Here is a 19,933-nt window from a genome sequence, read left to right as displayed (position 1 = left end):
GCGGAAGGCTCAGCCGGTGACAGGACGATAACAGAGGCTGGTCCTCTGGGCCTGCCGTACACGGTTGACGCTGCCGGCCATGGTTCGAAGACAAAGAGAAGTTGGTTCCCGTCAAAGTTATCTTGACGGGAAAATAACTGGTGGACTGCGGCGCCGGAGGTTAATCCAGAGGCCTGTCTCGACAGAACACCACACGGCAGCCGTGTTCAGACATGCCCGTTCAGAAAGGCGACTCCATTGAGAGCAAAATAATCCAAGTTCACGTTCAACGTGAGCTCTGAGTAATGAGTCGGAAAGAAGGAAAATGAGCGACTCAGTCAGCAGAAAGTCAGGCCGCTACATTACAAGTTATAATATCCAGCTACATATCGACAAGTGTTCTTTGAAACTCTTAGATTAGCTCAAACAATAATTGTGGGAAGCGAAAAATATAATGAATGAACTTAAGAAGTAAAATATGATGATATAAAAATGAACGAAGCACTCATCGAAAACTCTTCTAAGAATTGTTGTAAGAATTGTGGCACAATAATTAACGTGTAGATCAAGCTTCGCCTGAAATTTCAATTATTACTAAATCATTATCTAAATTAAATAACTACGTCTGTCACGATAAAGAAAACTAAGCGTGCGAGGAAGCTCACCGCCTGCCCCGTTGGGCACGGCGCCAAAGAACCCCACAAATTGCTTGCTAACCTCAGTGCGGGTTAACCGTCGTGGCGCATGCGTGTACGAGTGTACGACGCTCAGTTGTGCCTCAATTTACTTCGAAAAAGCTTGCCGCTTCTTATATCAGTTCACCCAAACACCAGTTATGCAGTAATAAGACAGTGTATATTCATAAAACTAAAAATTACGTGTCAAAGTGAGTAGGAAGTCATCTAGACTAGGATTCCTGACCCCAAAATTGTTCAATTATGTGTTTTACATTCGTCAATGTACGGAGTGACAGATAACTGTTCACAATGGGTTCCATTTTATGCCCATTTTGTCATCAAGGATCGTGGAAAGATTTGCAAGAATTTAAAAAGAGGCTGGAGTCCGTTTTAACCTGTCCTCTCAGTTGCTTAGTTTGTAGTCAGACAGTTCTTGGACTGACTGAACTACACGCCCATCTCTGCCAACACCAAGTCACCGTGCAGAATATCGCACTACAACAGAACGACTCGCCCGAATCTTATAATTTCAATAGTGTTGAAACTTTAAACTTTAGCTCGTACTCCGGCCAATATATAGAGGGTGTAAGTGTCGCGGGGTTTAAAGACATCCCGCAGAGTAGCGACGGGATTCTTCCGTTTGAAAAACTTGATTTGAAAGATAAAAGCCCGCGTAGCTCATGGATATTACCTGTAGCGACATCGTCGATTTTAGCTGGAAACCATTCATCTATAAATGACCCGCAGACTTCAAGCCGATCATTGTTACAGGAGAACAGACCTTTCTTACACAACTCTTCCCCAGGCAGCACTAGCGAACAATTCAGCTGCAACGAATGCGGGCTACTGTTTTGTTCAGAGCATTTCTTGAAGTGGCATAAGGACATAATCCATAAACATTCCGATGACTTCGAAGTATGTTGTAAGTTGTGTGAAAGTAAATTCAAAGACCTAGAATCGTACCGAAATCATGTGCGTCTAAGCCACAACGAACAGAGGTACATGTGTGAGCAGTGTCCAAAACTCTTCAAGCTAAAAGGGAGTTTGGTCGTTCACAAGAGGATGTATCACGATGGCACTCCGAGTTCCTGTAGATTTTGTCATAAAAAATTCTCGAGCGACACAAGACGTGATTTCCACGAGCGTCGACATCACGCCAACGGTGGTAAGGCTACTATTAAAGGAAAATTTTCTCAGGATGGAGAAAGGACTCCATCACCCAAGAAAGTAAATACTGTTTCCGCTGGCAGTCTACAGAATGCGCGACGAAATCTCGATAACCTAATGGAGAAAAACCAAATTCATTACGCACAAGTCACAGTTGTAAATCCTCCAAATTGTTCAGACAACGCTTCACAATTGATACCAACAGCCATAATTTCCATGGCTCAAGACTGCAACTTACAGCAACTGATTTCTTACGCTTCTCCTGCGGATAAATTTTATAGTAATAACAAAGAACTTCCCGTTCGTGAGGCGATTAAAAACATAAGCGTCACCCAAAATACGCTTAGATCCTCCGACACTCAACCCGGACATTTCAAATACGACTCGCAAGATTTTTCGAAATCATGCCAGAACATAGAAAAGTGTGCTGTTAACAAGTCACCAGGTAATAACGACTTCTTTGGAAGCAATTGTTCATTTTGGCCTTCTTCTCTTAGCTCAAGGGTCAGCTCGTCTAACCAATTCTTAGCTGTACGTTTAGGCTCGGCAAATAATTCCAATGAAATAAATTCATCAGTTCTTAAAACAACAAGCGTAACATCGAGCATTAAAAGAGTGGCAAGTGTTAATGATTTAGCTGACACGTTACAGGTCAAATCTTCCTTAATCAAATCACCAGTTAGGACTGCGAGCATGCAAAAGTGGAACAGCGTACCTGACGTCGCAGCTTCTGAGGCGACCAAAATAACTCGTCCTATCCCACTTGATGCATCCTATGACTCACCAGCAAGCCCTCCATGTGGTAGGAGCGAAATCAAACAATTAACCTCCAATATTGACGATGGCTCTCAATGCATCGCTTCGCATTTTAGTGATAACTCATTTCTACCGATAGAGACTTGCTTTCGGTACCCTGCCAGCAACGAAGACGACAGTCAAATCAACTTCAGTCAACAAAGCACTCCAAGCCAAGCAAGCTGTTCTATGAATTCAAATGAAATTCAGAGAAATTTTGAGTCCACCAATCTTAATGATAAGGTACGCCTGACTCTCAAGTGTTTTTTTTTATAAAAAGCTGTAAAAATTTGCTAGTTTTTTGATGTTAGCAATTGCGACTATAAAATAAATTAATAACGAATACATACATACGGCTTACTAGAAATTTTCTTACTTTTTAACTTCACTCACTCATGAACCTGACATAAATAACTCGCTTATTTCACATGAACTTGATTTCAATATCCTAACAATTTTTAAGTTATCCTTACCGTTTTGGATGTGCAATTACCTTTTGTTGCAGCAGGTTGGCTTGCCAGCGTTGCTTGGGTTCGAAGGGAAGCAGTGGGAGTGCGAAGTGTGCAAGAAATGTTTCACTACAAAATACTTCCTCAAGAAACACAAACGCCTTCACACGGGTGAGACTCCCTACAGCTGCTCCACGTGCGGCAAGACCTTCACGTTCCAACAAAGTTACCACAAACACTTGCTCTACCACTCCGACGAGAAGCCTCATGTCTGTACCTTCTGTGGTCGCGCCTTCAAGGAAATGTCTACTCTACACAATCACGTTCGTATTCACACTGGAGAGAAACCGTTCGTCTGCGAAACATGCGGTTAGTGATAGTTAGATTAATGATATGGATTCTATTAAAGCCATGAATGGCATTCTTGTCAAAAAGATAAAAGTGTGAGCTTATTGATTATTATTTTTTCCATAAACTCTAATAAAATTTCCAGTAATCATGTTGACTTCCTTGTCACGGCAGGAAAAGCATTTCGACAACGCGTGTCGTACTTGGTCCACCAACGCATACACACCGGCGTCTTACCGTACACATGTCAGGGATGTAACAAGTCTTTTCGTTATAAGGTGAATTTAACCCTTACAACGAAGCTTATTTTAAGTTCAGGACCTTATTTTAAATTCTAAATTAGTATACCAGGTTATTTTCCAAATCCCTAAATAGTTTTTGACCAATGTCCATACTTTTTGGTAATTGAAAATTGGGGACATTACCCAGAATCAGCCTTGGAAGCATTCTATTTTTAGATTAGTTTTTTTCTATACTTAATGTACGAGACATTATCAATGTGTTCTCCAATGCCCGCATGTCCGTGCGCGCCACTGTTGATGGGTTTTTTCTTCAACAATGAAGTACCCACCGGACTATTATTAATTAATGAATGAGACTTTAGTTTTAAAATTGACGAAATATTCTTATTATTTTTTTTTGTTTCCAATAGGTCAGTTTACGGTCGCACAAATGTGAGGAAGTCAACGATGGAACTCCTTCACCATCAATAGATCATGCACTTCCTGCCCCCCTTCATCCAAGTACTAGTGATGAGACCTCAATGATGGAGGTGTCCTTTGAACGGGACCAAAGTTTTAACCAAAATGAAGAGGAAACGAATAGAAATCAGAACGGAGAAGCCACAACTACTAGAAACATTTTTGTATTGGAAACTTGCGGCAACTTCTCAGAAAACTGGACCTCTCAAAGACCAGGAAACCATGATGTTACTGAAACTCATGAATTAATGACAAACTCTTTCAAGCCTACTAAAACAAATCAAAAGACTTTCGAGAGAACAGTTGAGTCATCTGAGATTTTTACTAATGCCATAAAGGTAGGACAGGTATCATCTGCTTCAGGCAACCCAACACTAATCAACGCATCATATGTTGCAGTAAGAGACAGCAATGAAGTACACGATAGAAAATTTAGGGCCAGAAGCAATGATCCGAATCAGTCTAATTTATTTAGTGAGTCATTGTCTTTACAGGGCTCATGTGAGTCAGCTTCCAAAATTGATATACCTTCGACCAAGTGTGGGAACGCGCAAGAACGGAATCTTTTGCCTAGTTCACATTTCGGGAGCTACCTTTCTGCAGAATTTGGAAACGAACCGAGAAAAGGAAGAGTTGGCAGCCATCCTAGTAACTCTTCCAGTACTTCGGATTGGAACGAAGAAACTCGGAATCAAAATTTGGTTTCGCACTGCAGTGAAGATCCAGTGACCCTAACTTTATCCTCACCCGCATCTGATTCCGATGGGGAAATGGACGGCGAGATGTTCTTCAAGGCATTTTTTACGTGAATATTTGGCTCTACATGATGCAAAAAAGAATGTAATGAAATACGCTTGTGATAACGGCAACATATTGCCGGGGATGCTCGTTGGGTAATCAATGTTGAAGGATAATTTTTGGTCTTGGCAGTAAGTTGGTTTAATGTGCATCCAGAAATTTCGAGCGCCATGTGATAATTAAGTTAACTCGCTCACGGGAAAATGTGGCATGCAAACAATTATAATTATTATGTGGTAACTGAAAGTCACGAATAGGAATGAAAGTGAGGCCAAAATGGCCAGGGTTTGGCGTGGAGTTATCGAGATGTCAATGGCAGTAAGATAAGGAGACTGAGGGAGCATCAAGTGCGCACTTCGGTAGAATGACATATTAGTTTCAAAAGCTCGCTCAGGTATAAAAAAAGCCGTGAGGATCCAGACATTGTTCCTAAATCCTTATCCTAAAAATGCATATGTCCTGCAGGCTGCAGGTTTGTGCTGCAAGTGGGCGCAGGTTAATCGTATTGAGATCATCGTACCTCGCTGTGACATGATTTATGTATATCACGCTCCAATTGCATTCATGCGGCAATAAATGGTTTCCAAATACTGCGTACATCTTTCCCAGCAAGCTATTAATTTAAAACATAAATTGGTAAATTTAAAAATTTTTATGAATGGATGAATTGTGAAAATGCAGTGTTGCGCGAACGAGCCATTATTGGGCCAGCTGATGCACGATGGTGGTGCATGCTTCTCGCCGCTTGTAGTGGTGCAGGGGTGAACGATCAGGGATTGTGCCCAAGAACACGTCCACTCGTCTCTTGAAGGTCTCCAAGGGTGAACTCCCCCTCTCTTAGATCCTTTGGTAGGACGTTAAACAGCTTCGGCCCAGCCACGGAAAGAGATTCCCGCAGGGAATGAAATACGAATAACGAATCGTAAGTTTCCTAAAGTGCAGATCGTCGAAATATTTCATCATACAAATCGCATCAAAACATTGTACCGCATCTATGTTTTTTATTACATACGTTGGACTCTTTTTAACTGCACATTATTTAATACACATTACAACATTTGATTGTCATGCAGTCTCATGCAGTGACGCAAAATCTGTTAAATTTTCATGAAATAAAACTCGTGAAATCGTTTGGATTACGTTCACGAAGCAGTGATGGCTGGCATATCACATGCACGACAATCAGATCATTGTACGATAGAACGTCACTCTTATCAATGGTGACTTGAACACACCATCACATTCGGATGGCTGGGTCAGCATTTATTATGCAGGGTCTTCTTCAGAAACGCGACAAGGGGTCAAGAAATCGTTCCTAATATCCCTTGCTCTTTCTCAAGACATAATTATATATCACGCTAGGATTTCAAGCAATAAGTATATAGAGCAATACATGAGCGAAGAATATCAGAATTTTGGGCCTGTTGCAGGGAACAAAGAGTACGGTATATTTACCACAAGAAATTTAAGGTCCTCGTATTAGGGCACTTACAACATGTAGGCTGATCAATCGTAACATAGGGCCGGTTCTATGAAATGTTTTTTTTTGCACTTCTCATGTCCAAAATTAATACGACTCTAGATGTGGTCGCGTAACCCCTCAAGAAGTGAACGCCAACAAAGCCCATCTATTCCTTAAGTGGACCAGTAAGACGCTCGGCATTATCACTGAAATCTGATTTTTCGTTCTTACAACTACCCTGAACTTTCTTTCGAAGAACTAGTTCCTTACTGCGTGTCTCAGGATTAGATTGAGTGATATAAAATGTAACGGCTTAACCACAGTCGGTATTAAAAACTAGAAAGAGAACCTTATAAATAATTTTTATTTCAGATGAATTTACTACGTACGAAGTCCTCGCGAATTTTTTTTAAGGTACGACGCCTAGGAAAACATAAATGCGAGCATTCGATACATGAAATGCTAACAAACTCTTTTTTTGAGCGAGTACCAAACATATAGAACTATGTTTCGTTGGTCACTGTAGTTTAAAATTGACATCAAAAATAAATTTTAAAGCTCTGTAACTTTAATTTTGATGAAGGAGCTTACTGTCCTAACTTTCATGATAAGAGCTACATGTTTGCTTCTCATTTAGTGACCACCGGTACAAGAGGTTCACTGCGATAACCAGAAAGCTATCAGCACAACTCGATGGTTCTTCTTGAGATCAAGCTGATTTAGGTTAATGAGGCCTATCTCAACTCGAGTGATTTGATCCACGTATGTCTCTCAAGCTGAGACTATATTTTCTCAGTCATGTTTGTTCAGTGCCTGGATCGTGCTGACGCCCGCTCTGTTGGACGATAATAAATGAAGGCATCAAATGACTGTAGATTGTGGACTGCATGTTGATAAATAGGTTTATTGAAATAGGTCAACGATCTCTCGCAAGTACCTGCTGTATAGAAAGTTAGATTGATTTTCAGAGTAGAAGAACAAAGTGATGCAAGAATACGAAAGCAATAGAAAGACTAGACTTATAAGAATATTACAGCATCGTGTAAATCATCTTCATTTGCTAGTTCTTGCCACCGCCCACCGCATAGTGATATTGATTAGTAGTGATTGCATAAGGGGCGGTATTAACAATCGGTGATTATTTATTATGTAATACATCTCTGCGTGGGGGCTCGGACTCCAATTAACGTCATTTAGGAAATTTCGCAGTCGTAAAGAGTAATTATTTAATATTTTTTAGTTTATTTGAATCGCAAGGCAATGGCATCACAAACACAGCGCGAGCTTATGTATCATATTTACGTCATATGAAATCCGGAACTTCTCTGTTAGGTGCTCATCATGTCAATCTTTTGAAAAACTACACAACAAAAGGAAAAAAAAATTCACTTATGCCTGAAACTGTGTGTAAGTTTTGAACTCGTTTATCACAAATCATATCTTATCCTGAGGGAGTATTCCTAAGAAATCGATTTTTGAATTACATCTTAATTCATTCTTAAAAAAATGCAGGATCTCAAAACAGAGACAAAAATACTGATGAGAAAATTTTAGATAGATAATAAGAACCATTGAGGTCATAATATTGGTGCAGGAAATTCATCATTGGAATGGAGAAGAAAATGAAAAGACGGCGGCTGCTGGTGCTTCTGATCATTGGTAAGTTTTTACACATACAAAATTATATAAAAATCGTCAACTGAGCAGTCGTAATAAACTGTTGAATATATCCGGTTCAGATATATGAGCCGTAGTTATAAAGATTAATTCCGTAATTCCGTATAGAATGTCAGCCTAATTAAACTTTTATTCCCATGCACTGTAACGCAAAATTAGTAAGTTGGCACAAAATTTCGTGCTAAATGAAGCAAAACCTTATTATTTTCTATTCCTTAAAACTGCGTTCAATGTTTGATCAATGATTAAACTATAATCTACAGAATATTACCTGAACTGCTTGTAAAATATGAAATCTCTTTGTTTTATACGGGTGAATTCAACAATAAGTTCTTAGAATAGAATAGAAGTGTCGGCGTTGAAGAAATAGGCCCATGGCCTGTTGCCGATTCTTGAACTTTTCGTGACTTGATTCACAAGGGATCCGGCCTTTGGAACCCGATCTTTCCATAGCTGACGATTGATTGAGATAGCTGCTGGACTTATTGCCTGATCCGTAATTTGCTAGGCATTTTAAGACTGAACATATGCTCCTGCATAGCTTCGTCTAGTCTGTTTTTGAAGATGTTCATACTCAGAGCTTCAACGATGCTATCATGCAGGTCTTGTTATTCTTGATTTTTTTTCTCGCGTTAATTCACTTCATATTCTATCGTTTGATCAGACTATTGCTTGTATTGATGAATCTTGGCTGCAAATAATGTTTTGGAAGATTAAAAAGTGAAAACTAACCGACTGACGATTGATTTCGCTAGCTTGATACGAAAATCGAGTATATGCGTACTGGGTATGCGCGTCATTGACATGAGCTTATAAGTCCACATTTATTTTTCAGCAGCGGTTGCTAATAACCAGCACTCGCATAAAGAATCATCAAACGGCGCAGTGTCCTATTGTCAGAAAACGCGGAAGAAGTGAAATTCGAACTAGTGAATCGTTGTGAATTCGAAAGCAGTGGGTCCGTGGGACATATACTGTATACGTATTATGTACAAGGGAGCAAAATGGTGTAGATGTAGGTAGATGTCTGCTGCTATTGTGAAGTTAGGTTTTCGGTGATAATAAAAAAGTAATGAATGTAAAAATTTGAAAAAATACCCTCCGCAGCGTACTCATATTATCTACTTATATTTTAAATTTGAAGAAAATCCGTCCATTATTGACGGAGTTATGCGTGCCAGAGTTGAAAATTAAGTTAGGTTTTCCGTATTAAAAAAAAATTATCAATGAAAAAATTTGAAAAAATTCCCTCCGCAGCGTACTGATATTATCTACTTATATTTCAAATTTGAAAAAAATCCGTCCATTTTTGACGGAGTTATGCGTGCCAGAGTTGAAAATTAAGTTAGGTTTACCGTATTAAATAAAAAATTTTTGATGAAGAATTTTGAAAAAAATACCCTCCGCAGCGTACTGATATTATCTACTTATATTTCAAATCTGAAGAAAATCCGTCCATTATTGACGGAGTTATGCGTGCCAGAGTTGAAAATTAAGTTAGGTTTTCCGTATTAAAAAAAAAATTATCGATGAAAAAATTTGAAAAAAATACCCTCCGCAGCGTACTGATATTATCTACTTATATTTCAAATTTAAATAAAATCCGTTCATAATTGAAGGAGTTATGCGTGCCAGAGTTGAAAATTAAGTTCGAGCTCGCAGGCGAGTTCGCACCCGAGTTCGCTGAAGTGTCGAATCGGCCGTACGTCAAGGCAAGTAAATTGGCTCGCAACAACGTTTTTCATGTGTAGCAACGAACTAAAAAGGAGAAAATAAAATACTTAAAAAAACCTTTTTAAAAACCACGTTTTTCTTGTGGACTAAAAAGTAGAAAATAAATTGTGGCTCGCCCCAAAAAACGTGGGTCGGGCTGTACGTTCACCATCAAATTTCCAAAATTTTATTTGATGTAAGTATTAAGTATTTTATTTGATGTGCATTCCTTACGGTCTCCACGGTCAAATTACGTGTCCACATCATCCCCCATCAACATGTCCCATCATCAATAACCTCCCAAAATTAACCTCCGGCATACACGTAGTGGCAACATCTTCTTGGCAGAGGCATGAACCTAACCAAGACTCGACCCGCATGAATTTATTTCTTAATAAGGATAAGGTAACGGAGGAGAAATTTTGACAACGTTCGATAATAAGATACATAATAAAGACACGAAAGAGTGTTCATACTTGGGACATGTCCATTGCAATATTATTGCAGATGTTATACGTACGTGGGACGTAGCGCGGTACTCCAATGTTCATTACCAGCACAGACACTTTAGTGTTGACTACAAGGAACCAGCCATGTCGCCTCGACCGCTGAGTGCTATGTTTTGAAGTTTTTCCTTCGCGACCTTTGTTGCTAGCGTCGTGATGGGGCCCCAAAATTTAGGCAACCAATCGCCGTTCGATATCCCTTTCTGCTGAAGTTTTGTTTCTCTACAAAATGCGGTGTAACTAATACTAAGAATTAAGATACTAACGATGTCAGTGTGCAGGCATTTTGAATTTCTGGATTACGCGCAAACCGCAACTTGACGGCCAGCCTGATCATAGGAGTGTTCTATTATTGGTTAGGATGGCAGGAATAGTGACGGACGGACGGCTGAAATTCTAATATGGTGAATAAAGCATGTATTTTTGAACGGATCTCAATACTGTGATTGGTTGTGATGTCATCCGCTCCAGACTGCGATTGGTTGTGGATTTCTGATGTCCGATTCAGACTGATTGGTTCAATTTGGTTGGTGGGATTGTCATTGTGATGTCATCCTCTTCATCCTGTGATTGGTTATGTCCAATATGCCATGTGTCGTGAGTAATTTAATACCCATACAGAATTTCAGCCTAGGCCAGGAACGAAGCTATTTCCCATGTTTCATGTAAAATGCAGTACTTGGAAGTACGTATGTGGATTATTTCCTTCTTTGGATAAGCCACCGAGATTTCGTTACATTTGGGATCTGCCATGTATGTTTACATGTTGCTTAGCTTTCCCACGTGGCCTGCTTTTATTGACAACGGGCACCTTTGATGTTCCTTCAACTCTCGTGTCCGCATACTTGACAGAAAAACGTGCGTTCTCAATTCCAGCGAATTAATGACCAGAGAAAGTCAGGCTCGCGAGTGCGAATGTTTAGATTTTGTGGTTATAATCTAAAACGTTCATCCAATGATCCAAATAATGACAACGCTCAAAATATTGTTGTGGAATGTTATGAGTGGAATGCTGAATTGTTTTCCCTATAAGGCAACAATTCATTTTAAAATCGACTCGCGAATTTATAACTCGTGTAATACGTTCAGCGATCTTGTCATTTGCGCAGAGCCTAATTATTTATAGCTGAAAAGTTGGCTGCATGCCCTGCGAAATTCAGCGTAGGTTGGATTTTATGTTGCAGATATACAGGGAGTATTCTCAATCTCTTAGAGTTCTTTAACTGAACTTGAGATTACCGACCCTCAGATATATCTTGTATCATCTTACAGGCCTATGTTGCGCATCAGTACGGTCAGAAGATGAAGAGTGTGCGTCCGACTCTCTGAGATGTGAAGTCGATGGCGAATCCCAGTGTATTGATCCTGCTTGGATCTGCGATGACTACCCTGACTGTGATAACGAAGAAGATGAACAACCACAAAGATGCAAGGTAAAATAAAGTTTTGAGCACACGCTCGGTTACAGTGGCCGCACATCGTTCAAGAAAATGATATCCTAAATTGCATTTGCGAAAAATTAAGTGTTGATGTATCCGCTCGCGTCTGCACCGAATTAATAGACTTTGCGATGCAAGGCATATGTAACCGATGCATTTTAAGCTAAAATTTTCGCTTGGAATTAAATGTTGAATTTAGCTGTTGTACAGTTGACGGATTCAAAGATTGGTTTTCATCCTAGAATTCATACCTAATGGCTTAAATGTAATTGTTTACATAATAAGTTATTAAGTTGGTCTGATTCAGATTGATATGATAGCTAGTGGAAAGATTAGCAGTTAGACGATGTACTGCGCAAATTACGGTGCCATAAAGTATGCCGGGAAATGAAGATAGAAGTGAATTTTACGAAAATGAGAAAACGATTTAACAATATCGCGGAATAAGCTTCTAGGTTTCCTTTTAACTACTTAACTTTCATGGTTAGAATTTCGGTACATTATAGCCTATATTTTATCTTACTGTGTGTTTGATTATTAAGTTTGTGTGTGTGTTACAATATTTTATTTAAGATCCTGTACCTATTCTATTCTATAAAGACTCCTGTAATATTCTATTTAAGATCCTAGACCAGGGCAGAGAAAGCAAGTTTATTCAAGGCAGGTTCACAAGAGACTGACTCGTCGGTGAAGACGAGGCTTAGCTTAATGTACAATAGAAAACGTCCTATCTAATATATACAGGGCTAACATTCGTGAATGTTTAGGCAATAGACTTCAGTATACAACAGATCCCCAGAAGTTCGGGCAGGGTGGCCCAGTGGTTAAAGTTCAGAGTATCAGGATTGGAGCAGAGAGGCGCGGGTTCGATCCCAGCTCTGTGCGCCAGTTTCTGGTTAGAATCGGCAAGGAGGCCGGGCGGTTAAGCAAAGCAAAAATTGAAGCAGTGAGCTGCGAGTTCGAGACCGCAAGAAGCTGTGGATGTTCTGCGATGTTAAGAATCGGCGACAGGCCTACGGCCTGCTAACGCTGAAACCGCTATTATTATTATTATTATTACATTGAAATATTTTACGTGAGTTTTAGGCGCCGGCAGAGACACTTCCTGCGACGGCAGCGGCGCCTGCCCACGGCGGCGACTCTGAGGAAGAGAAGGAGGAACCGCATGTCCCTGGTTAGATTATTTTGTGCTCTGCCACATAATTCAGCGAATTTTCTTATTTTGATACCTTAATTTTTACCAATTAATGGAAATTCATAAATCAATTGCTGTCACATTGATCGCTAAAAATATGTTTTATCAAAAATGTGTTGCGTTTTGTTATGGAAATTTCCTCTTATAAAGAATGCCACTGCATTTATGATTCCATTCCTTATTTTGATTCCTTCATATGATTCCATTTATGATTCCATTCCGCTTTTGTTCAACCACCGTCTGATAAAATCCTACTCTTTCAGTGACTACACCAGCTCCTGAGATCCCCGAAAATTGTGCATTGAAGACGTGCAATCGTGAGTTATTCAGCTTCTTGTTTCTCTTAAAATTATTCTTCCGCATTTTTTTGGTAAATTAACAGTGAATAACTGATGATAACGAGTAATAATGATAAAAATATCAGTCCAAAAACTTTTCTCTTGGACTGACATTTTGCCAAATACGACACGAAGGTTGGTTTTGTTGAATTTCGCCGAGCGTTTGTCACGCTCAGAGATGTGCTGTGGAACATGGCAGTGCTTTTTGCAGAGCATTGAAAATGCAATTTTTTAAGCTAACGTCTACTCTGAACAATTGGTTACAGTTATTTATACGTTAACTTAAACATCGCCGTTTCCGAATTCAAAAATCTACAAGCAAGAAGAAAATATTTTGCTTGAATATAGAAATACGAGTGGTATTGTAATTGAATACGCATGTTAAATAATCTAACGAGCAATATTTGTTGTACGCCTAGTTTTCATATCACTAAATGAACTGGGATATCCTCTTTGGCCCTCACAGCCGGCCCACAGTTCTCGTACCTGAGCGCGCGAGTGTACCGCTACAGCTACCGCGTGGTCGCCTCCACCCAGGTACTCCACACCTCGCCCCGCGCGTCCAACTTCGTCGTGAACGTCGACGTCGCTCTCAGCGTCCTCACCGCCTGCGAACTCTCACTCAAGGCGGGTCCATTTCCATGGCATATCTTCTTTCCATCGAATATATTCATTCATTATCCAAGTTTATATGCTGAACAATTTTACTGCGTAAAGAATGTCACTCCATGAACGATCTTCAGCACACCGAGTTATTCCACTTGTTAGATCGTTTACCGGTTCCTCAATTTGTTGATTATGTCGAGTCTTCATCGCCGTCTTTGATAATTTCAAAGAAGCACATTTATGATTGAGCCCCCAGATTGTCATGACTCCCCGTTTATGTACTAATAATGCATAGTTCTAGGGGCTTTGATACTTGGATCTGGATCATAGTTTATGGAATGTAAAAATTTTGGTTCAAAATTACGAATTCAGCAGCCCCGATTATTGCTTTTGTGATGGTTGTACTTTGATTTCAGGACTAAAAATAGTGTATCTATAATCTACGAACGCGTTATTACAAAATGAGTAGCTTGCGCTCCTATATAGGCTCTTGAGGATGATATATTTATTAGCCAGAGTGTCAGGTACATGGTTGATATTTATCGATTTACTGTATCTCACACGCTCACGATTGGCTACTTCTCTTTGCATTCGTTACCGTCACTGTATGAAATCGTTCTTGTTTTTTTTTCTCCTAGTATTAAGTGTACATGATATATTTTCGGAACGATTCAATGAACAGTTCACTCTCCTTTGGAAATAAGTTAACCTGCCTGATATAACCTGCCTAAGTTAACCTGCTATTCGTATCCAGATCGAGGACGCGTGGATGACAGCGAGCTCCTCGGACGGCGAAGACGTGACAATCAGGGACAACCAATTCCTGACAAGCCTCAAGGCGAACGAGATGCGGTGAGTTCACCATCCCAAACTCATTACTAGCACGAAAATGCTTTGTACCTAAAGATATTCAAAAGCAGGATAACATTTTACTGTTTAATGACTTTCATTTTATAATTTGTGAAGGTTTACACTGGACGGGGGACTAGTGGACATAGTTTGTCCCCGCAAGGACGAGACTCTTGAAAGTCTAAACTTCAAGCGAGGCTTGCTCAGCCTCATGCAGAACTCTATGCCGCGCTTCGACCTGCGACATTCGTCTCGTGAGGTACGCGAGCAGAGAAATCTTGCATAATCCTGGTTTATCTGTGAAGCAAATACATTTAAGTCATTTATTGAAAATTTATTAAATCAACTGAATTGTCAACTATTCAACTTTATGTTCTTGTTAAGAAGAAACTTTGGAAAAAGAGATCCCGCACACTGGAAATACAGTTGAACATCAACAGCAACGAAATGTATTTTTAAATGTTAAAAGTGGTAAACTAACAAGAGAAATCGCTAGCTGATTTCATTTAATTTAATCAATTGATTTAATAAATTAATGTTTCAGTTGATTTACAATCTTGTAATTACACGTGCATGATTCAAATTAAATTTCCGAATTCTTTTCTTTAATGATATAGTAACAACTTACCGCTTAGCACCTTCAATATTGTCGGAAATCAATCCGTCTGCATGAATATATAAGCTTATATATATATATAAAGGTTATTCATACAATTGATATTATCAAAGTTTTGTTATATAAAAGAACAATCAACTCGTACATTTTAATTTACGTTTGATTTTTAAGCATCAGTTTGAAGAATAAATATTACGAAAAGAGAAAAGTGCAGCAACGAAATGTTCCCATAGTATTAATTCCTATAATTTTAAATCAGTGAAGTTCAGGGATCCCAAAAATGCTTTGCATTTCAGATGGATGTGCTTGGAACGTGTGATTTCACTTACGACTTTGCGGGTACCAACGACACGGCATTCGTCGTTGAAAAGAAGAAAGATTTGGATTCTTGTTCGAGTAAATTCGACGTTTCTTCTTCAGTGAAGGGAACTCCTTACGCATTCATCGGGGTAATTGAGAAGAATCTTATGAATATTTATCAAAGTTTGTTTTGGCGTTTGCGTGTTCGAAGCCCAGCTCCGCAAATAAATAGTCTGTACTCTGTTTGAACTCGGATTAACTATATATACTGATCGTGTAGGGATATTACCTGGACCTGTAAAGTGGGGGATGATAGCAAGGCATTGCAAAACTTGGAAACGGCAAGACTAGACCAAAAAGATGAATTTGATTCTAAATTGTTTATTTATATATAAATTTGATTGCTTATCCAAAATGCGAAAATAATTTTTTCATAATTGGAAACAAGTGTAATGGAAGTTCCATGTACACGGGTTCGAACGGAACCTTTTTGTAATCTGCACGCATAAGCACTATTTATTATTAACAGGATTATGAACAATAGGAATGGAGAGATTTCGGATACCGTAGCTATAAAACTTTAGATATTATCGGATTATCGTTCAGAGCCAGGTTAACATGATGTATACTTCATAAATTACGGCCCTTTGAAAAGAAAATTTAGTCCCGTGTTCCGCTGCTTTTTTTATTATATATGCATGATACACAACTAATTTTAAATTCACTTGCGCATATTTTACTAAATCGTGGAGTGGAAAATCATAATAACCACAATTAACTAAACATTAGTAAATTAAATGTTTACGCCATCATCGAGAGCTAAATGATCTGCCTTGTTTAGTGAATCACATGAAAAAAGTTACAATTTATTTGATGCGACCGTTCAATTAATGCAATTTTTATGAGATTTTTTTCACCATAGGGCTACCAGAGCACCCCCGTATTTTCGACGACTTCTTCTTGCCGTCAAAACATCGCAGAAAAAAGAATTTACTCCGTGGAATGTTCTGAAGAAAGGAAGTTAACTCCCTTCAGCGGCGACCAGGGAGGAGTGATGGTGGTTGTGAGGCAGACCTTACAGTACAAACAGTCTTCTTTCACAAGTTCGCGCCGAGGTGAGCAAGCTTATAAATGCAAGATAACCACAAAAATTTCTAGATAATAAAATTTATTACTTGAAAACCCGTTATGGGTATATTAATAATTATTATCAACTTTGGTATGAAGTGTTCACTCACAATAATGTTATTCAAGTGGTATCGAAAAGTACCTCAAATTATTCAATAGAGGGAATATAATAAGCTAGTAAAATAACGCGCTTCTGTTTATGTTGCCAGGTGCTATTCACCGACGTACTAATTTGGAATACGAATTTCTCCCAAATTATGATGAATTTCCGAGCGGCAACGAAGAAAACGGTCAGGCAGACGCTGACGCCGCAGCGTTGCAGCGGACGCATGCCATCCTGGACAGCATCGACCAGCACCTCAGGGTTCGTATAATTTTACAAAGAAATCAATTTAAAACTGATTTTTGAAACACGTTTCTATTACCAACTTTAATTCCTTTGTTTCAACCGCAAACATTGAACGGAAAGCAAATTGTATAGAGATATTTGATCTTATTGATAGCATCGTTTATAGGTTTTCGAAATTTCATAACGCGAGATAATTTTTGTAAATCTGCATAAATGGAATTGCCGTCATTTGCTGTTCAGTGAAATGTTTATATTTCGAATATCATTTTCAATGGCATTTCGTTTGTGAAGGTTTCCCTAGTAATTTTCTCTGAGTAAATATATATAGTAAATACCTGCAAGCAGCATCGAGCTCATGCGCTTGGTACGTTCAGGTTTATCCCTCCTCATATCATATATTAGCAACATTTTCGTTGTATATGCCAAGATGTAGTAGTCGGAAGAAATTTTCGCGGTGACTTTCCCATGAGTAGCACTTAAAAATATATATTTGAAACCGGTCTTAGAATGACACAATTGACCCCTCAAACAAAATCGGATTTCGGGGCATTTAAGAAAGTTACTGCAATAAATAACGAAGTTCTCGGGAACTTTTAAAACACAGTTTTAATGCGATCTGCCAGTCCGGAAATTTTCGTCTAATCTTTGTTTTTATTTATCTCTTGCCCTTAAAAGTATTTCCATCATTAAGGTCTCAATTTGCTGTTGTCCCGTCAATGCCCTCATACCCTGGTTAAATTCTCAGAATAATCGCTTCTCTTCGGTGGCTAAACCAAGCGACTTCAACGACTTTGTCAGCGCCTTGAGGGCCTTAAATAAACATCAGCTCATCGAATTGGCTGACAAAACGGACTGGGGGAAGAAGAGGTAGATATCTACTGTACTTTTATCAGTGGCTGCCTCAGACATATATCCTTGCTTATCTTTGTAAGAATAGAATTAAAGTCAGACAAATATTGTAGTAAGCGGACTGACTTTTGCCGACGAATCGATCGGAAGAAGCTTTTGAACATTTCCATTTCCAGTGCTTAGAACCTTTTCTTATGGAGAGGCTATTTAGTTGTTTACATGGAAGTCATTAATCTGATGTAAGTTTGACATGATGTCATTTTGGTTGCAGGCTGGTGTTTCAGGACGCAGTTCCTGCTGTGGGAACCCCGGCAAGCGTGGCTCTCATGAAGCATGTTTTGATAACCAGGAACAATTTTGAGCGAGCCGAAGAATGGCTTAGATCTTTGGCATTCATTTCAAGGTGATGAGAAAACTCAGTAATGCTGAATTTGAACTTGAGGAAATGTTAAGGACAAGCATTGAATGAACCGTAACTCATTTGAAAGTACTTCATCACTATTTGCGTGTACCTAGCCAGTTGCCACACTGAGTCACACTATTACGAGAGTGATGCAACGTGCATGCGTTCTCTGATGAGGGTGCGGAATTTACTGTAGTCATCCTCTTGCACAAATTGATTGGGAGGTGGTAAAATCTGTGTATTTTGTGTAGATTGGTGTAGCCCATTGCTTTTCTTTGCGCTCTTTGAGAGCTGAAGCCGTGTGTAGTGAAGTGTAAACCTAAAACTGTTCGTTTTAGGTTTACATGGAAAACTCGTGCATAGATAGTGGGTATTGTCTATGAGAATTTCTGAAGTGTTTCGCAGAATGATGGGTATTATTTGAAAATTTATTTGTGTTTGCCTTAGTGAGCTATTTATTTTTGAAGGTGTATTCTGTTCGACGGTAGGTTCTGTTATATAGCGTGTTGTGTTTGTAGAGCTGAGTGGTTGTGAGGGTTATGTCCTGTAGTTGATCGTGTTATTTCATCAGCAAAAGCTATCTAGTCTGTGTTGGGTATGTGGTGGGAGGTCGTGTCGTGGGTGTAGAAGCTGTATAGTCTGGGGTAGAGACAAGCTCCACGGGAGACAACTGTGTGACGTTGTAGCGGGAGACTTATGCGATTATCTATTATTATGAATGCTGTTCTGTCTGTAAGGTAGTTTGCGAGTGTTTTGGTATAAGACGGATGGAGGTTGAGTTGGATGATCTTGTATTAGAATATAATATAATTGTCGGCACCGAACAGATAGGGCCATGGTATGTTGCCAATTCTTGTACTTTTCGTGATCCGGCCACAACTGATCCAGCTTTCTGAACCCGATCTTTCCATACTTGACGATTGTTGGAGATAGCTGCTGGACTTATTGCCAGTTCCGTAAGATGCTAGGAATTTCAAGACTGAACATATGCTCCTGCATAGCTTCGTCTAGTCTGTTCTTGAAAGCGTTCATACTCGGAGCGTCAACAATCCTGTCAGGGAGGCTGTTCCACATGTCGGTGACTCGAAGCAAGAAGAAATTTTGTCGCATGAATGTGTTACACCGCAGTTTTTTTAGTTTATAGCCGTGGCCCCATGGTGTTTGTTCTTGTTTCAAATTCTAGGACTCATTCTGGGACCTTGTATAAACCGTAGGTATACTTGTATACTTCAAAGAGGTCACCACGAAGACGTCGATTACAGAGGCTTGGAAGCTTCATCATCTTTAATCTTTCTTCATATGGCTTGCCTTTTAATCCCGGAATTATCCATGTTGCGCGTCTTTGAACACTCTCGACTAAATTTTTGGAGCGAGTCCTGCAAAGAACCGGCCGAAATGGCATGATTGAATATGTATAGTAGATTGTGGATCATGTTTTTGGGTAGGTGTTTGAGTTGGAGGGTTGTGATGAATGTGAGACCAGGTGCGTTCTGTTTGAATGTTTTTAGTCTGCGTTGTAAGTCTTTATGCAATGGTGATAGGCGAGAAGTCTGCAGGGTGTACTTTTGTAATTCAACTATTATATAGTT

At 39.3% G+C, this 19,933-nt stretch overlaps 2 protein-coding genes across 4 annotated transcripts in view; both read left to right on the top strand.

Annotated features, from left to right (window-relative positions):
- Window positions 1-565: 565 nt before the first annotated feature.
- Window positions 566-5,502, top strand: LOC108677321. 2 transcript variants are annotated; one of them, XM_047879920.1, is made up of 4 exons: window positions 566-2,861; window positions 3,127-3,436; window positions 3,590-3,693; window positions 4,068-5,502. In XM_047879920.1, exons 1-4 carry the CDS (start codon window positions 966-968, stop codon window positions 4,923-4,925), a joined length of 3,168 nt encoding a protein of 1,055 aa, XP_047735876.1. In that variant the 5' UTR covers window positions 566-965; the 3' UTR covers window positions 4,926-5,502. The 2 variants fall into 2 exon arrangements, with proteins under 2 accessions (XP_047735876.1, XP_018021028.1); XM_018165539.2 differs by having other exon boundaries at window positions 3,124-3,436.
- Window positions 5,503-7,893: 2,391 nt separating this feature from the next.
- Window positions 7,894-19,933, top strand: part of LOC108677311 — a 56,578-nt gene continuing 44,538 nt past the window's right edge. For both annotated transcript variants that reach the window (XM_047879919.1, XM_018165524.2), the window contains exons 1-12: window positions 7,894-8,035; window positions 11,545-11,705; window positions 12,798-12,885; window positions 13,170-13,223; window positions 13,711-13,871; window positions 14,605-14,702; window positions 14,817-14,958; window positions 15,612-15,764; window positions 16,538-16,730; window positions 16,953-17,107; window positions 17,838-17,959; window positions 18,213-18,344. In XM_047879919.1, the coding sequence (XP_047735875.1) occupies window positions 7,987-8,035; window positions 11,545-11,705; window positions 12,798-12,885; window positions 13,170-13,223; window positions 13,711-13,871; window positions 14,605-14,702; window positions 14,817-14,958; window positions 15,612-15,764; window positions 16,538-16,730; window positions 16,953-17,107; window positions 17,838-17,959; window positions 18,213-18,344 (1,508 nt within the window). In that variant the 5' untranslated portion in view covers window positions 7,894-7,986. The remainder of the gene's footprint in view (window positions 8,036-11,544; window positions 11,706-12,797; window positions 12,886-13,169; window positions 13,224-13,710; window positions 13,872-14,604; window positions 14,703-14,816; window positions 14,959-15,611; window positions 15,765-16,537; window positions 16,731-16,952; window positions 17,108-17,837; window positions 17,960-18,212; window positions 18,345-19,933) is intronic.

The sequence above is a fragment of the Hyalella azteca genome, unplaced genomic scaffold (genome assembly GCF_000764305.2).
Source record: "Hyalella azteca isolate HAZT.00-mixed unplaced genomic scaffold, Hazt_2.0.2 contig4197, whole genome shotgun sequence".
NCBI classification, from domain to species: domain Eukaryota; kingdom Metazoa; phylum Arthropoda; class Malacostraca; order Amphipoda; family Hyalellidae; genus Hyalella; species Hyalella azteca.
The sequence above is the reverse complement of the archived record's forward strand: the minus strand, read 5'-3'. Positions and strand labels throughout refer to the sequence as shown.

Coding starts and splice junctions, on each gene's coding strand:
- LOC108677321 (XM_018165539.2), top strand. CDS start 966: ATGGGTTCCATTTTATGCCCATTTTGTCATCAAGGATCGTGGAAAGAT. Junction 2,862..3,123: donor CCACCAATCTTAATGATAAG/GTACGCCTGACT, acceptor CTTTTGTTGCAG/CAGGTTGGCTTGCCAGCGTT. Junction 3,694..4,067: donor ACAAGTCTTTTCGTTATAAG/GTGAATTTAACC, acceptor TGTTTCCAATAG/GTCAGTTTACGGTCGCACAA.